At 37.9% G+C, this 26,148-nt stretch overlaps 1 protein-coding gene across 1 annotated transcript; it reads right to left on the bottom strand.

Moving 5' to 3' along the window:
- Positions 1-17: 17 nt before the first annotated feature.
- LOC145783920 (uncharacterized) lies at positions 18-25,803 on the bottom strand. Its single transcript, XM_082595681.1, has 29 exons — positions 24,655-25,803; positions 24,066-24,213; positions 19,975-20,130; positions 19,684-19,810; positions 16,326-16,407; positions 16,017-16,212; positions 14,950-15,077; positions 13,991-14,176; positions 13,405-13,579; positions 13,082-13,185; positions 12,353-12,510; positions 11,770-11,920; positions 10,937-11,148; positions 9,404-9,646; positions 8,358-8,523; positions 8,129-8,244; positions 7,518-7,661; positions 6,908-6,987; positions 6,471-6,631; positions 6,263-6,338; positions 5,455-5,575; positions 4,614-4,759; positions 4,457-4,523; positions 3,592-3,745; positions 3,210-3,379; positions 1,738-1,787; positions 1,374-1,481; positions 978-1,139; positions 18-412 (listed from the first exon to the last, which is right to left on the bottom strand). The coding sequence occupies exons 1-29, from the start codon at positions 25,801-25,803 to the stop codon at positions 360-362; spliced, it is 4,989 nt and encodes a 1,662-aa protein (XP_082451807.1). The 3' UTR covers positions 18-359.
- Positions 25,804-26,148: the final 345 nt, after the last annotated feature.

The raw sequence follows: 26,148 nt of genomic DNA, 5'->3' as shown, positions 1-26,148 counted from the left end.
ATAAGTATGCAGCGACACTCAGTGGATAAAAATAATCGGTACGCACTCGTCATTTTCAAAATCTATAAAATATTAAAATCATGATAACGATTCATACAAAACGAAAATTAAAATTATAAATATCACCGAACATCGACAAACTTCCGAAGGCAATATAGAAACTTCTTCGGAGTGATCGATATGACTTTGAATAGGCGGAAATTACTTCACAATGTAAATTTTAACGAAAATCTACATTGTGAAGTAAGCAACTATCATGCTGCTAAAAGCGAAACTCAATCTATCACAGGCGAAAATTAGTTTCACAATATGCTTGGTTGAAGAGCTGGTGCACAATGTAGTGAGGAGATTTGAGACGATCACACGGCAGAGACCGTTTTCCGTCTTCGTGAGGTTCCTTGATACTTTGTTTCTGGATATAAGAAAAATCTGGTTCTAGTAAGCACCCCGCAAAAATCTAAAGCTGGGCCTGCAATTGGGGTATTGCGTGCCACAAGGCTTAACAGATCGGTAAAAGCTAATCAGGTCACGAAAGATTCGGGATAGCAGATTAACATCGGTGAATTAAGCAAATTAAAAAAAAAATTAACGTTTTCATTTACAGTGGTGCAAGTAGTGTTCCAAACTTTCGCCATCCGTGGCCGAAGCCACAAAGTAAGTGGTTCGAAACTGGCCAGCTAGGCAACGTTAAGTTCATGTTATAATTATTCAGGAGTGCAGGGAGAATAGATAGCGATACGGCTTAAGCAGTTGATAAACGTGGGCCCATCATGATTTGTGCCAAAGACGTAACTACCATCACTTATACAATATGATTTAGATGTTAGCTACTCCTACATGGCTGTCTCCTGGTAGTCATTGATATTCATTTAATTTGAAGCCCTTAAATACAAACAAACCTGGCTTATAGGAAAGAATGGCAATGCTTAGGCCTATGTTTTTTCTTGCAAATAGACACTAGAGCCTTTCTAACTCACTTGCAAGAATCCCCATGAAAGGAGAATATGACATTACCCCCAAACGTGCGTGGTAGGGTGGTGAACGCAATGATCCGAGTCCAACTCTGTCCCTGTTTATGTGATCATGAACGTATTTTACTGGCAGTGTGGCACGACTATGCTGACGTCTATCCATAGGATCTGAAGAGGTTTGGTCGAAATTGTAAAATCTTCTCATGGAAACCGAGTCGAATTCGTTAAAACCTCGTAGGCCTAATAGCTTTACAATTGATACAGATTTCAAAAAGTAAATTTGTACCACAATGATAGATTTTCTTAACATTATTATAATTACCATAAGCAACGTGCCTTTGACAATGTGTTTGGTTGGTTAGACACTTGGACAGAGTTTGGTGATTATCTAGCCTAGGCTACCTTGCATGAGAAGGTAGGATTGTTTGTGATTAGGCAAACAGCTATTTGAGGAAGAACCATAGCGACAAGATTGCTGATTCGGAAACAGCAAAGTGACCGAGTCAGAGTCTAAATGATACAAAAGTTCATGTAAGTTCTAGCGAGAAAAAGTTTAAAAAATGCCAGTTAATATTTCTATTAACCAGGACCACAACAAAATTGGATGGATGTATATGAGAAGAGTCTCCTAGAACTCAGCAATTGTGAACTAAGCAAATGGCATTGTCTTGCACTAATAAAGTTATTTCTGGAATGAAATAAATCCAGTTCTGCAAACCAGGATGCAATAAACCCGGTTTTGTGGGTGATTAAATTCTATTTGTACCTTGGCGTTCATCGGAAGATGCTGAAATCGTTGACTCATTGTTCATTTGTCTGAAATAGAAGTGAATTATTGATATGATAGAACGGTGCTTTGAATAGTTTAAAGCTATTAATTCTGATTAAGCTAGCTGAGGGTAAAAATTAGCTAGCCTACATCCATAATGTCTATGTAGGCCTATAGCACCTTTTGTAGCACTTTTAGCTTGTCGTAGATCTGTCGAACCTTTGCCAAGTTTTATTCGTCGGGTTCAGAACGTTTTCCACGAAAATACGATAAAGAGAAATAGTCGTCGTGACTTAAAACCTTAGAGACATTATTAGTACCAGTAGTTCAACTGCTCTCGTTCCGGTAGAGTTTCAACTGAAAATGTTTAGCTAGGTCATTATTCTTAAGGAAGACTATGTAAATAAACTTGTCTGACAGACAGGGCCGTGTGAGCACCATCCCCTCCCCCGAAAAATAGTTAATATAGACAATGCAGTAGCGGATCTCGAAAAAAGTTAAGAAAGGTCCAGAGTTTTAAAAAATAGGCTAAACCTTACAACATAAATGAACAATGCAAGACTTAATGTCCGAAAAATTAAAATTGAAAGGGGCTGTGGAGGGCTGGCCCCCAGAAAATTTTGACAAATATAATCCTATTTTGGTATCTTTTAGGCATTTTTATGAGCAAAGCCTAATGTTTTTTTCATCGAGATGCATACTTTGTGTGTAATCAATTTCATCAACATAAAATTAGATTGGGCTGAAAGTTTTCGTTTAAAATTTAAGTTAGCCTACCACTTCAAAAAAATCATTCACGATCACAGAAGAATTTCAATTTGTTTCTTAAAGGTTTGTATAGCCTTGAAAATGGTGAAGTGGTGTAGCGTTTCAGCAGGCTAGAAATTAAAAAAATTATCTGAGACATCCCTACCGCCGAAAGCATGTTCACTTCAAAAGCTATCTCGATTAACACTGGAATTTATCAATTTAATTGTTAATTAACTAGGCTATTTGAGTGAGCAATGTTTACTTCGGAATATTGCATCATTTTGTTGTGTTTTCGGGACACAAAAAACTTTTCACTCCCTTAACCCCCAACTATGCAGAGTATGCATGCTCAATATCGCTGAGGTGAACGAAATGTGGTTGAGCGAGCGAGATTATTTTTCCGAATATGAAAAAACAAAACGCATTGAATGTTACCGGTAGGCTGCATATGAAATTACAAGCCGAAAAACACTGCACAAGCTAAATATGAGAGGGCCCCTAGGCAGAGGTAGGCCCCCAAGTCTGGAGTTTGGAAAGCAGCAAATACGGCCTTGCATGATTAAGCAATTGAATATCGATTTTAGGTAGCTGATTGTTTAAACAGTCAAAAGACATTAAACATACAAATATAATGGGGGCCCCTAATCAGCCGTTGGCCCCCTCGGCCGGGAGTACGAGGGTTGGTTAACACGACCCTGCTGACAGTTAAGTGGCCATGCCTTGCAATCACATCTTCATCAATTTGAACTCTGCGAATTCTTTCCTTCAATGGAGTAATTGGTAAAAGAACAGTTGGTTGAATCAGTAGAGATGGTTGTCGTTTGTGAGATGATTTTTTGTTGCCTTTCTGAAGCGACCAGGTAGAAGACGATATTTGATTGAAAGATACCTGGGGACAAAATCAAATTAGCCAATAAAGTTGATTTCATCGATATTTTTTATTTTCAAAGTAATAGCCAAACACAATAAAATGTTACAATAGTAGACTTTATAGATACAATAATTTGGGTGACAAAAAGCAGTAAAAAGAGTTTAAAGCAATAGGTCATGGGAGAGATACATATCCACACTTTCCCAACATCCAAATCAGAGCATACTTACAGATTCGAAATGACTTTCAAATGGCGGTGTAGGAATTGGCGAATTTTGAAAACCGTTAATGGAGTTGTGAGAAGTCATAGGAGTGTGAGAGAAACTGCGATGGCGGAATGACTTCTTAAACTTTGGTTCAGTATACTTGTTCACTGGGGTGTTTCTGAATGAAAAAAACATTAAAAAATTTCACACAAAAGTCAAAATGTTTCACCTTGCTTCAGAGATAGAAGAAAAGAGGTTAAATAAACCTTTCCAATTGGCACGTCTAGAGGGTGAAATGATAGAAGTTTTATTGATCATTTCTTGTCAAAGCTTTAGTAGAGAGTTTGCTTTGTTGAACCATAGAGAAAATCTCCATTTCTTGTCAAACTGCCTAAAGATGAATCTTTTAAGGCGATACAAAACCTAGTTGGGGTCATCCGTGAAATTCTCTGTCAATGTTATGTCCGACATCATCCACCCCATTATTATGTGAAACTGCTTGATTTGACGTGCAAAGACGCAAAGTTAACGTCACATTTCTTTGCTTGACGCTACAGTTTACTTTTGTCTTTGCAGAATTGTTTAAAAAAAAAAAAAAAACTTCCTTTCAACAGGCACATTTGCATCTAAGTTAATCCATACTTACTTTTCGTTAAGGAAAGTATTCACAAACGCTGCTCAACCTCTGTGGCATAGAAACTGGACTCTATCTAGCTCTCGCAGCAGTGAATGAGGTTTGTGAATACGAAGTTATATCTATTGCTTAGAAATAGTTAGGTTTCCACATTTTTGGTACCAAAAACTTACTATAAAAAATATACAATATTGTGGCTTTTTAACCATATCAAAATTGTGACGTCATTTACAGTACTTTTGTTTATAAACGAACCTTGAAAGTGATGACGAACATGAATTGAAGAAATGGCTTCGGTTAAACTTTGATTTCAGACTAACTTCTGTAACACAAAGATTATCAAATCAGTTAGCTTTTAAAAGAAGAAGAGTCTAACAAAATAGGTTTTCAATTTATCCTCTCGATAACTTACTTTGTAAATCAATAAGGATATTTTCATTCCATGTTTTTCTTGACTGAAGAAGCGGCCCTTGACTTATGGAATTGTTATTGTTGTTGTTTGCGTTGCGTAGAAATACGCGTGAATCACAAGAGCAGTTCGGAATCGACTTCTGGTTGCTGTGAAGTAAGTTCATAGGAAATTGTGTTTGCCTGGCTAATAATGTTTCACTAATTAAAAACTAACCTTCGTTTTTAACAATAATTCCTGGTAGCTAGCTCAATGATTCTTCCAAAACTGCTTCAATGTCTTAGTAAATGGAGTGCCTGTTTTGAATTCGGCAGACGTGGGTTCGACTCCCTGTCGGTCAGACTAAAACTTTATACAAATGGCATGGAGGTTCGTACTCACTCAGCATTCCTCAGTGAGGAAATAGATTTGAAGACAGTGGTGTGCTCAGCTGCGCATATGTTGCAACTATCTGCCTTGTAAAGCAGTCAGAGCAACGCATATCTGTATGAAATACAGCACGATACACAATGCTTTTGTAAAATTGATTTTCGAGACAGAAAACCAGCCATCTTCGGCATTGTTTAAACGTCTGCAGAGCAGAAAGCACTATCAAAACATAAATCGTCTGATTTTTGCTATCAAATCTTGAAAAATTTGTTAACTATATCAATATATTTACGGAAGTAAGCAGGACTAATTCGAAGGTCTTGTTTATTAGCGCAAACAACTGCACAATTCTAAGTCTAATTCAGTGTCTTACAGATTTATTTAGCTTTATCTACCTTCAGCCTTACGGCCTCACCTTACATTTACTACAGCAATGCAATGCATTACGATTTACGGATGAAAGAGTTTACTTTACCTGGAAGAGAAGGCATCACAGTGGCTGGATACTCTGTTATGTGATGAATTGTTGTTGCTGTTCATTGATGGCTGAAAACTGTAACTATTACATGACTCAAGTTTTCTTGCATCGTCTTTGCCTGGGACAACAGAAAGATGTGAACAGTCCCAACCAATAAAAATCGAACTAATAAAAAGTTAACGTGTTTCATTCAATGACATCTCAACTCACACTCATACACGGCAAGTTCATCTTTTCTAAAGCATTTCTAAAAGTCGTTACCATGTTTTCCTAAGTTGGTGTATTCACCACTTTAGTCTAATTATTGATATTAGCTTGGTATAATTTACATTCTAGGTTGATCAGCTTGAACCAAAGGCATACGAAGCCGAGTAACGTGATCAAGTTTAACATCTTCAAGTTTATTACATATTATAGAAACACAAAACTACGCAACATATTAAATATCGAACGTTTTCGACATCACAAGATGTCCTCTTCAGGAATAATATACATACAACTTAACTACATCTGAATAAAATACAATAGTTAAACTAAATCTATAAACAGGAAAAGACAAAAAACTGCACAGTACTTCTGACTAGCTCAAACTCAACGATAGGCTCCATGAGATTCAAAGGTAACTGCATCAAAAGGTGTTAAACAGATCACATGATATGGTAGAAAGACAAGATGTGAAAAAACTAATTTTAAAATACAGAGAGCAAGAAAGATCGTTGATCAGCGTTTACAAAAAGTCTTTAAACCAGTTTTTCTGTAGCTACAACACAAAACCTACTATTTGTCAATATCACTTCTCCCTTACCATTGCCGTTAATATTTGTGGGTGACGACACGATTGCGGTGAGATTGTCAACGTTCGGCTGTCTTTCACGGAAACCCTGCCCGACATAACAAAATTATTTATTAGCGTGAAGAACAATGCTACAAGTAGACTGCACAAAGAGGATACAACAAGACTAACAAGAAGCAATAATGCATGAAACGTTAAACTGTGTTAGCATGGTAGTAACCTTTGATCTTGCTCTCTTGCTTACGTAACCTGAGGTAGCCCCAACTAAAGCAAGTCTTGATGCTGTGGCAGTGAGTGTAGCCTCAGTGTCATCTAGTGACCCTGTTTTCTTCAAGACTGGTTGTTGAACTTTGACCTTTGGGGAGTGGTTATGAATCATACCTGAAAATTTGTCTTGGTCATTGCATGATGTAATTGCAAAATGTAGCCTACAGTAGTAGTGTAGTAGTAGCCCAGTTTTAATCCGGTTATGTCCCCGTTGCCGAGGGTGGCCGGTAAAGAGGACACAGCACTAATACAAAGATTGGAGTGACCAACTTGAGTCATACATCAGCCGAAAATAGCGGGAAAATGTTGATGGTAGACAACTGTTTCCCATCATAACATCATGACAATAGAGATCCAACCTTTCAAGAGGACAGAGATCGGGAGGCTTACCGGTCGGAGGAGAATGTGATGTGGACTCTTCTGGCTTGTGTTTTGCAGCGTGAAAACTCTGAACGTCCTCGCTTTCGCTTCTGTAATGAAGAAAAATTTAATTATTGATATTTAAGCTATATCGAACTAAAAAAATAAAAAAGATGTTTGTAATCAATTTTCGCTAAATTGTACCCTTTGTTCCAGACCTATAAATAATTCACTTTTATAAAAAATTAAAAAATTTCACAAAAGTTTAAAATTTCTTCTATTTTTCTTGTATCTGTTAGTGCATAACAGAGAATTTTTAAGATTAAACGCCTGATGAACCACCTTATTCTGGGGATTCTTAGGTAGACTGATCGTTATTTTAGCATCGAATCAATGCTTAAAAATGTTTGTCGCCACAATCAATTGAAATGGTGTCAAAGCTATTTTCCAAAACTTAACTGCCATGAGAGTAGAACCCAATCACTGAAATCGAGTGCATAGCATGATCCTGACCATTGGTCATAGAAAAATACATTGAGCTATTCATCGAAATGTAAAGATGTAGATTCGAAAGCTTTTCCAAGTTAAACAATCTACCAATAACAATAAAAATACACTCACACTTTTGATAACTAAGTACCTGACACGCTTTGACCTTTCAGACACTCTTCTCATTGGTTCACTTTCGCCACGTGAGTGTGATATGTCAAGAGTCAAAGTGGAAGAAAGGTCAACTTTCTTAAACTCCAGAACAGGATAAAGATGATATAGATCCATGCTGCACCTTTACAGTACGGCAAATGTAAAAACAGAACGCAAGATTAGTCTCTAAAATAGACAATCAGTGCAACTGCTGTTTAAAAATTCTACGGCCTCGAAATAGCCTTAATGGAATGGTTGGTTGGTTTTGGTTTTGAATCTTTATCCTCGAACTGACAAAGCCTTGATTGGTTATTCCTGGTAGTTTCGCATACTTGTAGAGGCTCTTGACGCAGGCCCGGTTACCGAGATTGGCAGAGTGAAGTTTTCCGATTGTTGAAGTGTTGTTGCGGGGGAATTATTTAATTTACTAGGTGCTGCTGAATGGAGAGCAGTTCTGAAAGTGCGTTGTTCAAGCGCACGCCCCCAGAATCGAACCAGCGCAGCGTGATCTTGAACCGGGCGCGTAACCACTGGGCAAACGGGGCGGACTTGTCAATAAAGGTCAACGGATTGAAATGTCAATGAACGTTTAATTTAAAAACAACGTACTTTCTTGGTGTTCCATCGTCATTTGGGGGGACTACAACAACTTTCAATGGATCGGCGGTTTTAAGAAGGTGAATGATTTCTTCATGTGTCTTTGTGACCACCGGAACTTTACAAATCTGTATCAAGACGAGATATCAGCCAATTAAAGTCCAATCAGCTTTTTGAGAAATCAGTCACCAACTTTTTGAGGAATTCATATTTATTTAAAGAAGCCCGTCAATCAACCAACCTCAACCAATCGCGAGCTTTGTTTTAGTCCGTCCACTGAAGCGTTACTGTTAGGCTCCACCTCCGCAACGATTCCTTCGTAATTGACACGAAACTCAAGTTGATCATTCGCACCACGGCGCAATACTCTGTTCATTGTTTCAGACCCTTTTGTGAACCTTTCCAGTCTGTAAAAAACGCTTTATTGCAAAACTCGTTTTTAAATGGGGAAACGCTGTGCTATTGTAGCACAGCCTACTGAAAGCGGTGTTAACTTTTTTTCTATTTTTTCTAAGAGACAGTTCAGCAGACAATAGTCCTCAGAAGGGCCGTAGGTATTTCTCTCTAGAGCAGTGTGCTGTTTAAAAATGAAAAAAATCAACGGCTATATTCAAGGGGGTGCCACTACTCAATCGACAGCTTGCCTATAATAATAAGTATCTCTCCAAAGACAACGTGCTTTTGAGTGGTGTCGAGCCGGGCGTCCTATCGAACGTCGAATCAGGGTTCTCACCACTCGGCTGTGCAGCCGGCTTTTCAACAATTGAAAAATCTTGGTTATAAAAAAGATGCTTCTTGATTTGAAAGAACTTGGTTTGCAAAATCTCAACTGAATAAACCGTACCACTTTAAGTTTCGTACTACGTAAACCAGTGATAAACTGTTTCTTCCGATTTTGTACTCTAAAATTTTTACAAAACAATGAGTGGAATCTGTGGATGTGCCTTGATTGTGCCTTGAAGATGTACCGTCCAGACCCTGTCCTACTCCGAAATTTGGAAAATGAGACGAAAAAAATAGTAAGAACATGCTTGTAAACTCCAAAACGATTGGATAATTTATCGCGCTATAATCAAGCAAATTGCATGTTATTTGGGGGCAGAATGCAAGAAATTGTCTTAAATTGGGGTCTAATAATCCACAAAATAATAAATTATGACAAAAACTCCTTTTCTGTTTAGAAACTCCACAGTGGAGCATTAGGAACAAGCTTATATTTAAACTTTATAACTTTTTCAGTTTACATTCATTAAAAAGCTTACTAGGTGGACCACTAGTGACCCTTACCTCAGAGTAATCTCATCTCTCGAGTCTACATCGTTTGTATACAGTGTGATTCGCTCGCCTCGGCCATAATAAACGAACAGTACTCTGCGGAATGTTCTTAACTGCTCTTGAGAAGGTGGAGGCACTGTCCACCCCAACACAGCCTGGCACGGAATACTGATTATCATTCGCTTTGTGGCCTTTTCCACCAACATAAGAAAACATTCGCTCATTCCTAAGATGCAAGGAACTTTTTCCGAAGAACTGCAACAAGAAAATAATGTTTAGAAGTGGTCTAGACCAGTGGTTCTCAACTAGGGTCCGCAAAGCGATTTCAGGGGGTCTGTGAAAGTTTCCTAGTTTGCAGCATGATTGAAAAATTACAAATTTTAAGAATTGGTTGTGCTTCATTTGTGCAACTTACAGTAATTCTTTTGTGACAGCAGATTGTTGATCAATGCTTAACTTAGAAATACAAACGTTAGTCAGCAGTCTATCAGAACTCACAGTTTAGCCATGACTGTGATTACAACAAAATATTGATTTCAAATGAAAAAAGGAGAAATTCTTTAAAATGGCCGCAAAAATTCTATTAATTTTTGATACAATTTGCAGAAAAACATTAAGTCAGGATATAAATTACTGATTTTTGATCCTACTTTATTTATATTAATATATATTATAATATAAACATTATTAATATATTATTCTAATTATTCAAATAGAAAATAGATTATATTTTAATAGGGACCTTCTGATGATCCCCCTTTTAGGGTGAAGCAGGCTGTAGAGATTTTAGAAAGTAGTAAATATATTTGATAGTATTAATATTTATTGTTTGATTTTCGATCCTATGTGCGAACATGCAGTACGGTAAATAACATAACTTCGTCAATGCCATCAGTTGCCATAAGTGCGTGGCGAGTTCAGCAAATTCTTCTAAGCATGTCGTTTCAAAACTTATGAAACATTTGATTCCATTACGAGACACAATATATCAAAATTTCAGATAAAATTTGTAGGAGTCCGCGACCACTTTGAGGCACTAAAAGAGGTCTGCCAAGACAAAAAAGTTGAGAACCACTGTTATAGACTCTAGCTAGAGGTTATGAAGGCTAACCCAACCTGGTCAGCGTTTGAAGTTATAGACGGTAAGTTTCCAATTGAAAAATTACTTGTCTTGTCGTAAAAACGTAATCCATATAACCAACCAAAAATAAACATGCCACCTGTACATAGTAGGCTAAGCCAAAAGTCTGACGTTCTATTCAGTATGGCAACACTTCAAATTTCCATGATCAACTGCTCATAAAATCATGAAAGATTTTTACGTCATTTAATCTCTAGCAACGCATGACATTTGGCATCACGCTAAGATGAGTAAATATCACAAATTGTGTCATTAACAACAAAGTGTGCATTTTAAGAAAAATGCCGTAAAATTAATGTAATTTAACCAATGACTACGAAAAACCACGTTTAAGGGTTTCAACATCGGTTTCAGGTCGGCTGACAAATACCAGCATAATCGGTATCCGTCCGGTTGGTTCTTACCAGTAGTCATCAACACAGATATGCCAGGTCAACGCTCCGTAGCTGAGATACTCAGGTTTCACAACTTTAGGCGATTTGTCTTTGTTTTCTTTGTTTCGTCGGGATGATGCTGTTATAGAAAATCTTCCAAATCGAGAATTACCTTCCAAACCAGTTTGAGTTAAATTTCCCAAGTCACTTAAGTACTGTGCTCTGGTGTTCATCGCAAGCGCCTGCAGTGAAGTAGATTAAGTCAAAAGTGATGGATAACCTACGTGAAGTGAAATATGAAGAAAAAGTAACTGAGAACATAAAACCATCGTCGAGTTTTGTTTTCGGCAAACTGTCGAATTTTACACCTTTAAAGCTACGCCACAAGCACAACAGCGCTTCTCTAGTCCTTATGTGGAGTCATGTTGCCAGAAGTGTTTATGGTCTCAAAACCGTAATCTGTTTGCATTAAAATGAAGATACCGCTGCGCATCGAAACCTTAGGTTACGCAAACGTTAATTGACAAGTCAACAAGAAAACACAAAATTATAAATTTATAATGCAAGCCCTCAAAAAACTTACACTAAGGAAGTTGCCTTTCCAAAGGAATTTATCAACTAATTAGAGATGTTGGAGATCAATAAATCATATATTTTGAAAAAATAGGCTGAATGGTGAGCTTGCAGATTAATAATAATTGAAACTACAATGGGCTATACTTTACTAACATCAAATAGCCTAGGTTTCACGTTTGCAATCGATTTTGCTGGTTGCCTGAGAAGTTGATATAACAATCTAGGCCTGCCGCCTACTCAACACAAGTCCCTAGATATGTAAAAGCCCTTAAACCTTCCTTTCTGACCTTAAACTTTCCTGTAGTACACGCCGTATTCTCTCCGTTGATCAACTTGGTTAGGAGAAAATCCCTGAATGTCGATGAGCTTGGAAACATTGAGTCTTCTGGGATGGGAGGCCCAAACCGAGGGATATTTCTTGACCTTGTCACAGCGACGCTATGCAGAGAGTTAGTTTAATTGAAGTCTTTGACATAATTTCAAAAAATAGCTCCAAAGATGAATTTTTCAAAACGCTTTCTTTGTCATACAATTTTGTTATAAACTTATGTCAGAAACTTTCTGTTTATCTTTCAACACATGCCACGTATGAACAATTGGTGCGATGCAAGCAATGCCAGTGCTATTGATGAAGGAAGCCGTCGAGTTATCATAAGTCTAGTTCTGAAGTGGTGAAGTAGCCTAACAATACCGGCAGCTTCTGGTCAGTTTAATACAGCAGAGTATTACAGATTGTATAAGTTGACTATTGCTAAATCAACAATGTAAGTTTAAAAAAGCACAAAAACAAGCGTAACCAAAATACAGATCCGTTCCGGGCTCTCTATTTTTGGAGGTAACCTATCAATCTCGATGCCTGTCTCTACAAACCTGTAGCATGTGTTATCGCTGCAAGGGTTGTGCACACGGACAATAACAAATATGTGCTGGAAGTGGGAGCGAACGTGCTTCGGATTAAAAGGCACTGATCCTGGCTCTTGGAATACAATTGTTGTGATGTCGTTGCCAATGTGACGTTTTCTCAGAACCTGAACAGTGAACATGCAAGTTTTTACACTGTTGTCGTTATTCCCATTTCGTTTCATTAAATAAACAAAAGTATAACATGCTACAGATTAATCCAGTGAAGACTGGTAATGTTTACTAACAGCTCTCAGCTCACCTGCTGTCCATGTTATCACACACAACACATTACACATATAGAAAGAAATGCCATCACGATTACTTCCTTACACGATTCACCTTTAATAACATTCAACAAGATACAAGGTAGAGTACAATCGACTAAATTCACAAATTAGGAAGCTTTGTTTGCAAGTGGAAAGTTTCTATAAAACTAAAAAAAATCAACTTCACCTATAACACATCCAAATCGTTTCAAACCTTTCCTACGGTATGGTCAGGGGACAAGGAAACAATTTATCCTTCAAAAGTTAAGTATAAAAAGCCTCGACCCACTAGCCTCGACCAACAATTAGGTAGCCTATATGTATCGCAAATGTGATTAGTGTAGTGGTCCATTCTGGCTTCGTTTTCTCTGCATCTGAAACAAATATCTAGTTATGTCACCATATGGTCACCACTGCACATGCAAAATACCTGTTGTTTGTTGTTAGACGAGAAAGGAAGTAGGGTGGACACGTGAAACATGATCTTGTGGCCTTGAAATGTTGTGAAAACCGACTCAGTTCCCGTAGAATCGGCTGGAAAAAAAAAGCGAAAGCTATCACGACAGAATGGACAAAGCTACAGATGTAAAAGCTTAAAAATATTCCAACAAAATCTTGGGTCATTTCCTTCCACGATTAAAATCCACTCAGCTTTTTGTTTCGTAAGCATTGTAATTGTTAGGTTAGCTTATGATAAAAAAAAAAAGGTAAGTTATATTTTACTGAAACAAATGCAAGAATCGCACAGCAAACCTTTGACATCAAGACCCCCCCGGTAATCTTCAAAACCACAAAGCTTCACTTTGTCGCCGATCAAAGCAAGAAATTGGTTGAAAGCTTTACTTCCATGTTCGTTGCTGTACATGTCTTCCTCTGATACCTGTCCTGCTTGGCAATACAGTATCCCCATCTTGTAGGCTTCATGGAGCTGCAATGCATGCAATGAATTGATTGGTCACAAAACCTGCGACAAATACAAAACAGGAACAAAAGATCTACGTCTGCTTAGTCTAAAAAAAATGAAGAGCACTGTTCAGCAAATGTTTCGAAAACTGTACTGTCTTCATCTTCAATACTATAAATGTTTTATTATAAACATTACCGTATACAACTGAAGATGAAGACCGCATAGTTTTCGAAACGTTTGCTGAACATGAGTTTAGCATCTAGTTCTAGACTACATTTTGTACTCTATATTTTTTGATTAGATTAACCAGGTGTTCCCATTATTCTGCTCGTAAGGTCTCGGTCTACTATTCATTTCAGATCAGTTCACATAAAAACGGTTAGAAAAATCAGAGCTTTTATTTATGTAATTAAAAGACAACACCAAACTTACATTTTGTTCATCGACTTTCATCAGCTGCTCGTTAACTTTGGGAGTCGCTGCTGCCACCTTGAGACAGGATACATTAATCTCAGGGCAGACATATTCCAACACAGCTTTGGCAGGAATACCTTTGCTTGACTGATAACGTTGGGATTGAATAACATCTTCAAGGATTGATCCTCGTAATGTGCAAAGCTTAATGCAAAAAATGAAAGCATCAAAGTGACTTTTCAGCACAAAGCATGAGAAATAGTGGTAGCGGTCGGATTAAAAAAAAACTTTCTGGTTTCGGTCTATCCATTGTCTCTCTGCAACAACTGAGACTTTGTCCATGACTAGTTGGTTTTTATGTTGTGCAGTTTTTGGAGAAGTTTGATCAATATTATTTTGACTCGTCTTCTTTTGACAAGATTTTTAAAGCTTTTGATATGGCTCGTCTAGGAGTGAAACCCAGATGTAACAAACGCATTGATAAACTGACTGATTACGACCATAGAGTTAAAGTAACAAGTAACTGGTGTATGAGACAGCTCCGAAAACAAATGTTCCTCGTGGGGTCTGTTGTGCTATATAAGTCTATAGCAAGACATTCGATTCTGGTTATCGCTAATATTAACCAAAAAGTGATAATAATGGCCGCACATGGCAAGTTGTTGGGTGAGGTTGTAGCTTTTGCTCCTCAAGAAGATATTGGATGAAACGAAAGCGTTTGAAGTATAAAAAAATATAAATTTATAAACCAAAAAAAGCAGATTTTAGTTTGCACGAAGTGAGATGTTTAATTAAATTCAGACTAATCACTCTTGCAAAAATTTTGCAATATTTTTAAGTCAGCAAACATGCTGTAACACATTAAGAGTTAAAAAAGTTATTTATTACACAAACTGGAAACATGGCAGGTCTGCTATTAACAACCAATGTAGGCTTACACCTAGACCTTCCTTGAAGTAAAAAAGCAAATGATTTACCTCACAAGTACGAACAATGATCCTGTACTGGTAGACAGCACCGTAGCCTTCGTCTTCGAGCCTCTCTCTTCGTAGACTGATGACAATCGGTCCATGACGTTCATCAACACCAACAAAATTTTGATGCTCTGCAAACAATTGTCTTTTAATAAACGTGACGTCGCTTGTGTTGTCATCATTCAAAAAAGTGTCTGGCTTGGTATGATTTTATGCATGTACTTTAAAAATTGGCTGTTGGGGACGGACCACTAACTGAACACATCGCAGTTTTATCTGTTTGCTTTGTATTTGAAGTTCGAAAATATTTCCAGCGCTAAATTTCTTTATTTTCTAACTCCATGTAGAATGACATCAACGGATGGTCATAGCGTCATTGAATACTCACTGTGTAATAATAGGCTTAGGTGTAAATTGTATTAAATGAAAAATGCATCAACTAATAAAACATGTCAAGTGGGCTAGTGAAAACTCAACCAGGCTAATGTTCGCATGAAGCGGCTTGATAATTGAATATCATCAATCAGCGCTAGTCTATCAATCTTCATCGCATTGAAGAAATATTTTGTTATTAACTTAAAGCTTTTTTTTAGTGCGAATAAATTCGTTGAAGCATGCAAAAGATTAGAGTGAAGTTATTAAGTTTTTTTTTAGTAAGAGCTTCTTGACAACTTCATCAAGATCAATCAGGCTTAAGGGTTTCTTAGATGGATAAGGGTTTCACTCAGATAAACACTTTGTTGTAACCTGTTAAATTAAGCACCCTTGTTGTTGCGTAGAGTTACTGTCTTTTTGAATAGCGAACCTGAAGCGTCAGGCTAAAACAGGTCGTTTGTACCTGCACTTGTGAAGCAACGATCATGCTGCCAAAAGCGAAACTCAATCTATTACTGTTTCAGTCCAACGTCTGTTCAATTCATGCATAGCATACTAAATTGCCGAAATTAAATAGCCTACTTACTTGATAGATAAAAAGATAATTCAATTGTATTCATTCTGCCAAAAGCTAATACATGTTTTACTTCTACAATTCCGTTTTCTGGATTTCTTTGCTTCATCTCTGCACAAACCTTTGTCAAAAAAGTGAGTTCGGTAGTAAGTGGCCCCACTATCCACAAGCTCTATTCCGAAACTCATGCATCCGGTAGGTGGCAGGTTCGAGGCACCGGCTTGATCAGAATTATCGTTTTCAACGATGCTCAAGAAGGTGTGGTTGGTGAGAATGTTTTGAGCCTCTTTTGTTGATGCATCTTCATGATTTCCGACCTGAAAAAAGGAATTTATTCCACAAAAATGCATGACTTTGAAAAACTAAAATGAATATACAAACTCGTGGTTTAAGCTTGCAACAAGAAATTGACAGAAGACACTGAACTTACCTGTACGGTAAGATTGGATGATGCTGATATGCATACAACTCTGTCAGCCTCACCACCTACTTCGTTGCGGAAAAATGGACAACTAAAAAACGCACAGGGAGTTAATTTACTTTGTCAAAACTTTGAGAATTGTGAGCATGGTTAACGAAAGCTGGTCTAATACTTTATAGCAGTAGTTCTCAAACTGTGCGTCGCGACGCCCTGGTGCGTCGTTTCGCTTTTCCAAGGGCGTCGCAGAATAATTCTGTTTATTGGCTGAACTCAGTTTAAGATTATAAAAATGAGGTTAACCCTTTGAGGACCGCTAGGATACATGTGTCCCATGCATTTAGCCGATTACACGCAATTAACTAAAAAATTTGCCACTGCTGATACCCTAACGTAGTATTGGATGTCTATCCTTCAAAAAAAAAAGAAACTCTGAATCATTTTTCTTGGTGTAATATCATTTTGAAAGCAGTGAAGAGTTGAGGTTGCAAGTGCGTTTTTTCCCTTCAAATTTGTGAAGCAAAGACCTATTTATTTACATTTGTCCAAGCTCGAGTCGAAATTTGCAAAATACTTCCCGGAAAATTGTTCAAACTACGAATGAATTCGTGATCCTTTTGTAGTAGGAAATCCGGCAAATTTTTGGATTCAATGAATGACGATTATCCAGGTTTGGTGAAAGAAAGCACTGCGAATTATTATCCCATTCGCCACGTCGTATTTATGTGAAGCAAAATTTTCTGCCTTGGCGGTGATAAAACCAAATACCGATCACGAATAAACAGCGAAAGAGAAATGCGGGTGGCAATTTCAAAAATTCTCCCAACATTCAATGAACTTTGTGAAAACAAACAAGCCCACATCATCAGTCGTTATCTCCGCCTGCAGCAGATTGCGCATCAACATGGCTTATTTGCTTCCAAGAGTGGCGATTTTGAGCCAACTCGCCCAGTGTCGTCAAGTGGAGTCCGGTCCATGATTGAATGTTATCTTGCCATCGTTTTGGTTGTCTGCCACGTTTTCTTTTTCCTTCTACTTTGTCTTCTGTGCAAACTTTGCTGATTCCGAATTGTGATCTTTTAGTGTGGCCGAACAGTTTTAAAACTTTTGATTTTATTATTGCTGCAATTGGATGTAGTTTTGTCATAGTTAGAAGATCTTCTATTTTTGAGTGATCAAGTAACCTTTTGTTGGTCATGCTTCTCATGATGTGATTTTGGAAGGTAGTGAATTTTTTCATTGTTGATGATGTCCAATTTACGCATTCTAGACCGTACAGCACGACTGGTAAAACGTAGGTGTTGAAAATTTTTGCTTTCAATTTGACTGGGAGTCTATTGGATGTTAGAATATTTTTGTTCTTTTTAAATGCTGCCCAGCCTAAGCCAATTCGGTGTTGCACTGCAGTCTTTGCACAAGCCCACACGTCACATTAAATAATGTGCATTGCTTTTTGTTGTTGTACATATCAATAAACAAACTTTAATCATAACTTTCTTCATTTACTTTTATTTGCTGGTGCGTCGCAAGTCCAGAAAACTTTTCCAGAGGCGTCGCAACAAAAAAAAAGTTTGAGAACCACTGCTTTATAGTGAATTGAAGACATTTACGAATTTTCACTACAGCATTACAGAACTAAGAAGCAAAGTTATGAAAAAGCATAAACCAAGGAGTTATAGGTATTTTGAACAGATATGTAGACCTACGCTCCACTGCAGTGGCGGCTGGTGAGTCTTAGAAATGGGGTTGCTGCGGCCGGGCTTCGCCCGTCCGCGTGTCTGCCGAAGACGAATACAACAGCGGGAGGGAGTCTCCTTCAGAAAATTACATTTGATGTGGTGCATTCTGAGCATAATATTTTAGCTCTAAATTGTGATAAAAGTTGTAAAACTTGGTTTATAAGTTTTGCAAATGTGTAATATTTCGAAGGGGACGATCAACAAACATATGTGAATAACACGTTCTTAATGATTTAAAAGAGAAAACGCTTGTTTTTTTTCATTACCTACTCGACAAAAAATTCTCCCGTGGCCTATGTCACTTTACATTTTGGATGTAGATACGTTGCTGGTTGCATGACATATTAAATTTATGTTTCTATGCAGTCGAGTGTAGCAGGAACTCAGCTATAGACACGTGTTTCTCCCATGAGGCTGTGCTCATCAGTACCGCACCACTAGTTCCTGCCACATAGTTCTCAACCGCTGCTTTTGTCAACATATTAAATTTTTCAATACAACTTATTTCAACACAACATATTAAATTTAAGCAGTTTTTTCCAAGGATGAGAAGTAGACCTATCTTAAAAAGTATCAGTTTTTCTAGTGCCTCCGTATTTGCGTTCTTCTTTAACTAAAACTACCCTAATACCAATCAGCGAAAATGTAAACTACTAATTGGTTTATTGCGTGATATTTAACAATACGTAATTTCACAACGTGAAAGCGGATTCACACTGGTGTCGCTATTGCGTCGTAAACTACTTTTGACGTCACCATGAAGCCAGACACAGTGCATCGACTTTTCACTCTGCCTTTTTTCCTTTTTTCTCGTTCTGCTGTGTGTGCTGCTCCGAAGACAGCACATCGCTTGCAATTCGCTTGTACAGGCAATTCAAGAAAATGCGCGGCTCTACGACGTCACCCTCGACGCATCCACGACGTTCTGCTGGTGTGCTGTTTCAAAACAGCACATATTTCCTAGCACGCAGAGTTTCCAAATATAATTTACACTTATAACAATCAGCAATTCTGTGAACTGAGAACATAATACATTTTGGGCAGAATAAACGCTAAGATATTTGAGAAACTTTTTGTGAAAACTTTTATGGGAGTGCTGCAGCACCGCAGCACACACTAGCGAGCCGCCCCTGCTCCACTGAGCTGTATTCGCCATTACGCCGCAGCGTATGTAAGTTGAAAGGGCTGCCGGTGATGCAGCCAAATAATGGTCTGTGATACAACAAAAAAGGTGATTGAGGGTAGTAATAAAATTGGCAGTTTTTGTTCCATGGTGCCTACGCGTTTGTGGTGCATAGATTTAATAAAAAAAAGTTTTAATAGTGCGCCCCCAGCAACAATGGTCACTTTAAATCGAACACAATTGAAACTAACTTTTAAAAATAAATACTAAATTGAGATGTAAATAAGCGTTGCTTGTTTTCAGCATATAATGTCAAATTTGTAATCAGTGTGACAACTAAAGATTATTCCTTTCCGTGGCATGGTAGACGACGCTTTGTAGCCAGCGATGATATTGGTTCAACTACACTGTAAAATAGATCACGCCAAACATGAAAGTTAACTATTCCTATGGAACTCGTGTGATAGTAGCATATAGGCAGGGTTATGTAAGCACTGAAGCAATAAACCTTGCAACAAGATCGTTGAACTTATTGTCTGCAAGCCCTTCATCTTCCTCCAAATACATCGAGATGTCTTCTTGGCTTCCACTTACACTGAATCCTTTGCTGGCAAGGTTGTCCAAACTTGGAGAAGCTGTGGGATAAAAACTTTGATTAGCTATGAATAGGAAACCATAACGAAAGACGATAAGTCTAATCTAAAAACTTTAAATTAAATTTTCCTTAAATCTTTAGTTTTTCTGATAGCTTTTGGTAAAAGCCTTCGTTTGATTTGCCAATACGCTGAAAAAGACTTACAAACAAGGGCAGCAGCTTGGCTGGCCCCGGACAAAGTAATCTTTCTCTTCAACGTTTCCATGGCAACAAGTACATCTTGGAAGGAAAACAGCATGGACTGCCAATCGTAATGCGCAAAGTGATGACGTCGCTTTCTCTCTTGCTCGTCTACCAGCTCTGAAAAAATAAATTCTAATTTATTTTGTCCTTAATCGTTAAACTCCAAAGGGTGCTAATCAAACTTTTGCATGTTTTATCGTTTTATTTTGAAACATTTCAATGTTTTTTATCTCAAGGAAAAAGTCAGCATAAAAGCACCAATTAGTTACAACTACATAAGTCTAAAAATATTTTTAAGTTGCTGGATAAACGAAGTTGTAGTGCAAAAATCATAGACTGACACTTGAGTCGCATTTGCTTAAAACGTTTTCAGTTTATGCTTTTTTCTTACAATACATACATCCAGAAGCGTTGACCAGCGTTTAGGAGGTACTTTTGGACCCGTATCTTAAAACTTAAAGAGCCACATATTACATTATGCTTGCGCATTCTCACCCAGTTTATTTCCATTTGAAAACAACTTCTACTTTTGAACCCGTATCTTAGTACAGTACTTAAAGTGCCCCTGACAGGTTGGACCCAAGTATAGTAAATTTTCTAAGCATTTTCTAGCGCAAAACTATGCTTAGCGAACTTTTTAATCTTAACCTCAAAGCTCGACTGGTTAGGGCAAAATTTATACAAAACGACAGTTCCGCAGCGCCACCACAGGCAAAACTCATATTTCACTGCTCTGGGACGACTTTGGTGGTATTACGTCATCGTGGGTGGGCGTTGTTAGCGACGGATGAAACAAATGCTTTCTAGATGTAATTGGTGGATCACAGTTTGGTCGGAGTTGGTACCATCGGTTGCTTTTTTCAAAGATTTATTGTTTTTTGCAGTTTAATAAAACTGTACTGGATACATTCCTACAAAACCTAAAATATACTTGAAGTGAAAAATGAAGAAATCGTACGAATCATCATTCATATTTAATTCATCATCATTCATCACTATTCATAAATAAATAAAAGTTCTCCCTCTCTCTCCCTCATAGTGTGCCTTCAGTTGGCCATTGAAATCCGGTGTAGCGGCTATCTGGACTTGAAAATTGTTTCAAATTCGCCAAACAATGCATGACGGCAGCGCAATCCGATTGTTGCTTCCGAGAGCACCACCTTGTAGTATCCACTCCAATACATGCCTGTAAGCGACTAATTACCGATACTGCCTGCAAGGAAATAAAATCACTTCGTTTAGTGTGCATTCTTTAGCGTTTAGGGTATTTTTAGTCTAATGTAGCATCCTTACTCTTTTGATAGGTCTCCGTTTTCTCCTTTCGGTTTATTGTTTTTTTCTCCAGTTCTTCCTGCTCCTCATAAAAAAAGTCCTCAGAACTGCGGGATGTAGGCTAAGTGTGCCTCAAAATCGGTCAAATTGGTAACACAGCTAGATGCGTCTTTCTTCAAAAGTTCTTTCGTCTATGGCACTTCATGGCAACATACACATTCATTGGGCTGGGACATAGACTCGCACTTGTGGCAAACGCACCACCTACAGTTCCCAGCACGCCACTCATTGCTGAGAAGATCCAAATCGGGTTGGTGGTGTTAACAAAATCATCTCCAGTGAGGTGAAGAGAACATATACGACTAGTTTTGTATGGTCCATCCTTCGAATACTTGAAGAAAACTTTGACTATTTTCTTCTCAGCACCTTGTTTTGTTTGAAAGCATGAAAATATAGCACACGTCTTTGTCACTGACTCTGTCACATAAACAGCAATTTCCAGGTATTAGGCCTACCTCAACCATAAATTAAGTGTACTGTCTGTGAGATACTGCTGTTACACTGCAAATGGCTATAGCCAGATTAGGATAAATAAAAAATTATCCAAATTGTAGCCCTACAAGAGTTTAGAAAAACTGCAATTTCAATTGAATTGAGATGCTGTTTGATAAAAATAAACTCAATCTATTTGATCAAAACCTGATAGTAATAATAAGTTGACTTTTTCCTTTCGGTAATTCTCATTTTGCACATGCTTTAGACCAATAGAGCCCTACACATTGACGTTTTGGAGTAGTCGTACCATATCTTACCAACTCACCACAGAGAAAGAATGTATCCTTCCCACCCACGGTGACGTCACAGCGTGGTTGCCGTTTTTATTTTCGCAATTGAATAAGTGCCAGATTCGCCGAAAGTGAACGAAAGTTTGCAAGCGTGTAACTTATTAGCCTGTTGATATTTTTAACTATTTGCTGGTCAGGGAAGTTTGTTAGTGTCATCTCTTTGGTATCTTAGGTAAATTTACCAAATTTATTTTCCTGTCAGAGGCACTTTAAAGAGCCTCATATTCTATTACTTATGTCCATTTCCATTTGTAAACAACTTCTCCTGTTGGAGAAAACCATTTCCTTATTCGATAGCTTTACTCGTACTTTAGCTTTTTTCTTCTGAAGAGGTGTCTAGTTTTTCTTGAGGTTTCTTGTTTTGGGGCCATGGGACCGCATTGGTACCGGAACTAAATTATACGCTAAACAGATCTGTATAAATCTTTTGTGGGAACCAGACAACTCCAAATATAGGCCAGTAAACAGGGGCGCCGGAACAATTTTTGACTGGGGGGGGGCAAGATTACGAAAAAAGGGCACTTTTGTTTACTAAAAGACCAATTTTTTTTCAAGTTTTAAGATAAGATATAGCTATAATGCTAATCTATCAGCTCAATATTTATTGAGTAATGATAGGCTACAAGTGTTCGGTATATAAAGAAGGGCATCATGCTATGTTATAATGATGTAACCTACTGTCAAGCCTTAAAGCAGCCTGCGGCCATGGCCGCTAAGTAGTGCTTGAATGACCGCAGGTGCTACCTCCTCAATCGGCCAAGTTTGGCCGCCGGTCTCTTCAAGCCAATTATTTAATTTCGCAATAGAATGATCGTGGATTAACTGTCGAAAATATGTAGTAGGCTATCAAAGAGTGACGCAACATTAGGTCAGCGCGTCATAATCGCCACTGTTGCATTGTGCGGGAATATTTGTTATTGATGGAATATAATATCCATCTGCGATCACCAGCGCTGTAAGTCTTGTTTGTAATTCCCGACGTTTATTTTAACAAAGTCTTAATCCGAAGTGCTAATGGGAAAAACATTTTTTGATCATATTTTGCAAAAATTATTATGCTTCTTTTAGTACCGGTAATGTACTTCACATCATTGAAATACTTATTTTATTACCTTGCCGTCATCGTCAACACATGTCGAACGTTGTTTTTCGTTGCTAAAAAGAATTCTAGGGGAGTGGCGAACTTCTTTAAAATCACTATCAGCCACATTGGAGACACTCGTGCGAGTGTCGTTATATAGATGGTCCCGCAGTACTGGATTGCAATCCCGATAAAGCAGTTATTGCGTGGTGCAACGATTCTATTGTAGGACGTCGCCCAGGCCCAGACTTCAACAACGCTAAGTGATCATTTTAGCATTGTTGCAAGTTTAATTCTATTTACTTGTGCTATCGTTATTTTTATTTTGTTTTTTGGCCTCCAAGCACGCAGATTTGGCCGCCGAGAAGGAGTTCCCGGTAGGCCACGATGGCTGCCGAAAAAAAAAACGAGTTTTAAGGCCTGTACTGTGTTGCAAAATTTTGTGCCGTAAATATTATTTTGAGGCAAAAATGAAAGATTATAATTAGGCTAAAAGCGAATAGCAGAAATTGTTATGTTGCAAAATGTGCAGTAGCTTACATGACTTTAAAAGGGCACCATTGCCCCCCCATCTGCAGAAAAATTGAGGGCAGAGGTGGCATCTGGTGGCTTATCTACCACAATAGTAAAATCGCATTTTTCTGATTATGTATTACACAATGTTGAACTTTTTCTAAGCTCTATGAAAGTAATCAAGTCAATTTTAAGGTTTTTGTTGAAAAGCAAGCTGGTAATGAATTGTGAAAAATGTCGTAATTGAAAATTGACTCATCCCACCTAGCTGGAAAAGCGATTTCGCATCCTAAAATGTCATATCTTCAGTTTCTTATGACTACATAAAAAATGCTATATACCTTCTTGGCGTAATAGCGCTTGCACATCTCCTTCACTTTGCATTCGATTCAGCACAACTTTATGCTCTGGCACGTCGGACTTTGAACGGTGCTTGCCTCTGAAGCGCCTGTGAGTATTCGGGCTTGTTCTCGGAGTGTGAGATGGGCTCTGAGGAGATTCATTGATTTTTATAAAATACATTAATTGGTAGTTAGAATTTTTATCCTGAGACCAAAGAAGCCTCTTTGGTAGCGTCATCCTGAAAATTTGCGTACTTGCATAATGTTTACGCTTTGAATCATTAACACAGGCCCAGATTGATCATGACCTTACAAAAACAGCAAGCTATCGTAATCATGCCAGTGGTGTTGGAAAAACTTTGGTGTGTCCGGACGTATAATAATAAATCGATCATTTGAATCCAACAAATGGGAAGAGTACGCAATTTTTGGTCAAATTCGAAGTTTAATTTTAAGTATGCTATTTTAGTTTAAGTAGCCTTTAAGTCAGAGCTGTGTGACAAAACATTTATCTCAAGCTTTCAACATCATAATCAATTAGGTACTGGCTACTGACATTGCAAAAAAAGAACACTAAACAGCAGCATACCTTTTTAAACAGCTTTGATGCGGGAGACAGACTGCGAGGTGGTGTTCCAATGTCATGCTTCTGGTGTTCTAATGTAAAACTGCTCATGTGTGACGATAAACTTTCTCTTTTCTCCACTTCCGAAAGGGAAGATGTGCTTGCGAAACTTTTTGATATATGCTTCATGAAAAACTTTCCGTCGGTAAAATCGTAACTTTGAGATGATTTTGGTTCCGACACAAAAACATCACTGTGAGAATCACTGCTCGATCGGTGACGTTGAAGAGATGGAGATTTACTTGGAGAAGACTCGTTAGAACTACCCGTCAATAAGCGTTCAAAAGTAGCAGGCTCAGATATGTGGCTGTGTGTTGGGGTGTTACCATCCAAAATTTGTTTTAAACTATGCTCACTGGTAATAGTGTTGCAATCATTGAGGGTAGATTTATCTTTTATAGACCTGTCTTGGCTTCGCTGTTTGTCATATAAGTGACTACGAACTCTAGACAAGGAGTTGCATGTTCTATTCGGATCACTCTTCACTTTATTGACGTTGGTTTCTGAGTGGTCGTTGTCTTTACAGTGGCTAGGTGAATTGAAGTAACGCTCCTCAGGTCTTTGCTTAGTTTCTGAGTTTGGTGTTTTAAACTTTCTCGAAAACTCTTGACATGTTTCAGATTCAGCTAAAGGGTGAGACACGACAACAGTGTTTTCATCGGAAGTATGCAAAACGGTCCTGTCTGGCGATTTGTACAAAGTATGCCGCACATTTCGTTGTTGAACTTTACTCTTAAAAGTTGCATCATCTTTTATAATTTGATTTACGTTGGAAGAACTCATAGGCCTAGAAAATGAGACCCCAGCAGAGCTGTAACTATTTGTTGGAGAAAACACCAACGGCGATTGTCGCCTGCTAGGAGACTGAATAGAAAAATTGTCGCCGTGGATTTTAGTGGGTGTTCCAGACAAACTTAGGCTTCCTGGCCTACTATTTTTAGTTTCTCTTGGAAGATCTCCATTGGCTAAGCCAACCGAGTGAAAGAACTTGGCAGCCTGTTCAGCCCGTTGTTGAACGACTCCAAAATCATCTGAAGTAGATTTAGATCTTGCTGCTGGCCCACAGGATTTATTCGAACGAGACTTCATTAAAAAACTAGTTCGATCCGACATTGCTACCTATCTGCTCTATCATGGTATCAAAACTAAGCCAAATTATCCTGAAATAATAATAATAGTATTAAATAAATAGTTACTAGACTATTGCAAAAAAATTAAAGTTAGTATTTCATTTACTTCTTTCAAACAGTAATCCTAATCAGTCAAAACCTATGGTAATGAACTACTAAGTTTAAACACTCAAAATAAGCCAATGTTTTATGTCCTAGAATTTAACATAAAACGCTGTTGAAACGCTATCGAAGTGCAGAAACGTTGCCACACGTCAAACTTTAGCTAACCAGAAATAGTAATCTCTTTTCTTCGTCTGCTTGTATAGAACAGCGTGAATTGCTCACA

The sequence above is a fragment of the Aplidium turbinatum genome, chromosome 15, assembly GCF_918807975.1.
Source record: "Aplidium turbinatum chromosome 15, kaAplTurb1.1, whole genome shotgun sequence".
Classification (NCBI taxonomy): domain Eukaryota; kingdom Metazoa; phylum Chordata; class Ascidiacea; order Aplousobranchia; family Polyclinidae; genus Aplidium; species Aplidium turbinatum.
Note: the sequence above shows the minus strand (reverse complement) of the source record. Positions and strands in the feature narration are given on the sequence as shown.

Excerpts from the sequence above, each read along its gene's own strand:
- LOC145783920 (XM_082595681.1), bottom strand. The coding sequence starts at position 25,803 with ATGTCGGATCGAACTAGTTTTTTAATGAAGTCTCGTTCGAATAAATCC. Across the intron at positions 6,988-7,517 it reads GAAAGGTCAAAGCGTGTCAG|AAGCGAAAGCGAGGACGTTC; the intron begins GTACTTAGTTAT and ends TCTTCATTACAG. Across the intron at positions 1,788-3,209 it reads GATGAAGATGTGATTGCAAG|ACAAATGAACAATGAGTCAA; the intron begins GCATGGCCACTT and ends CTTCTATTTCAG.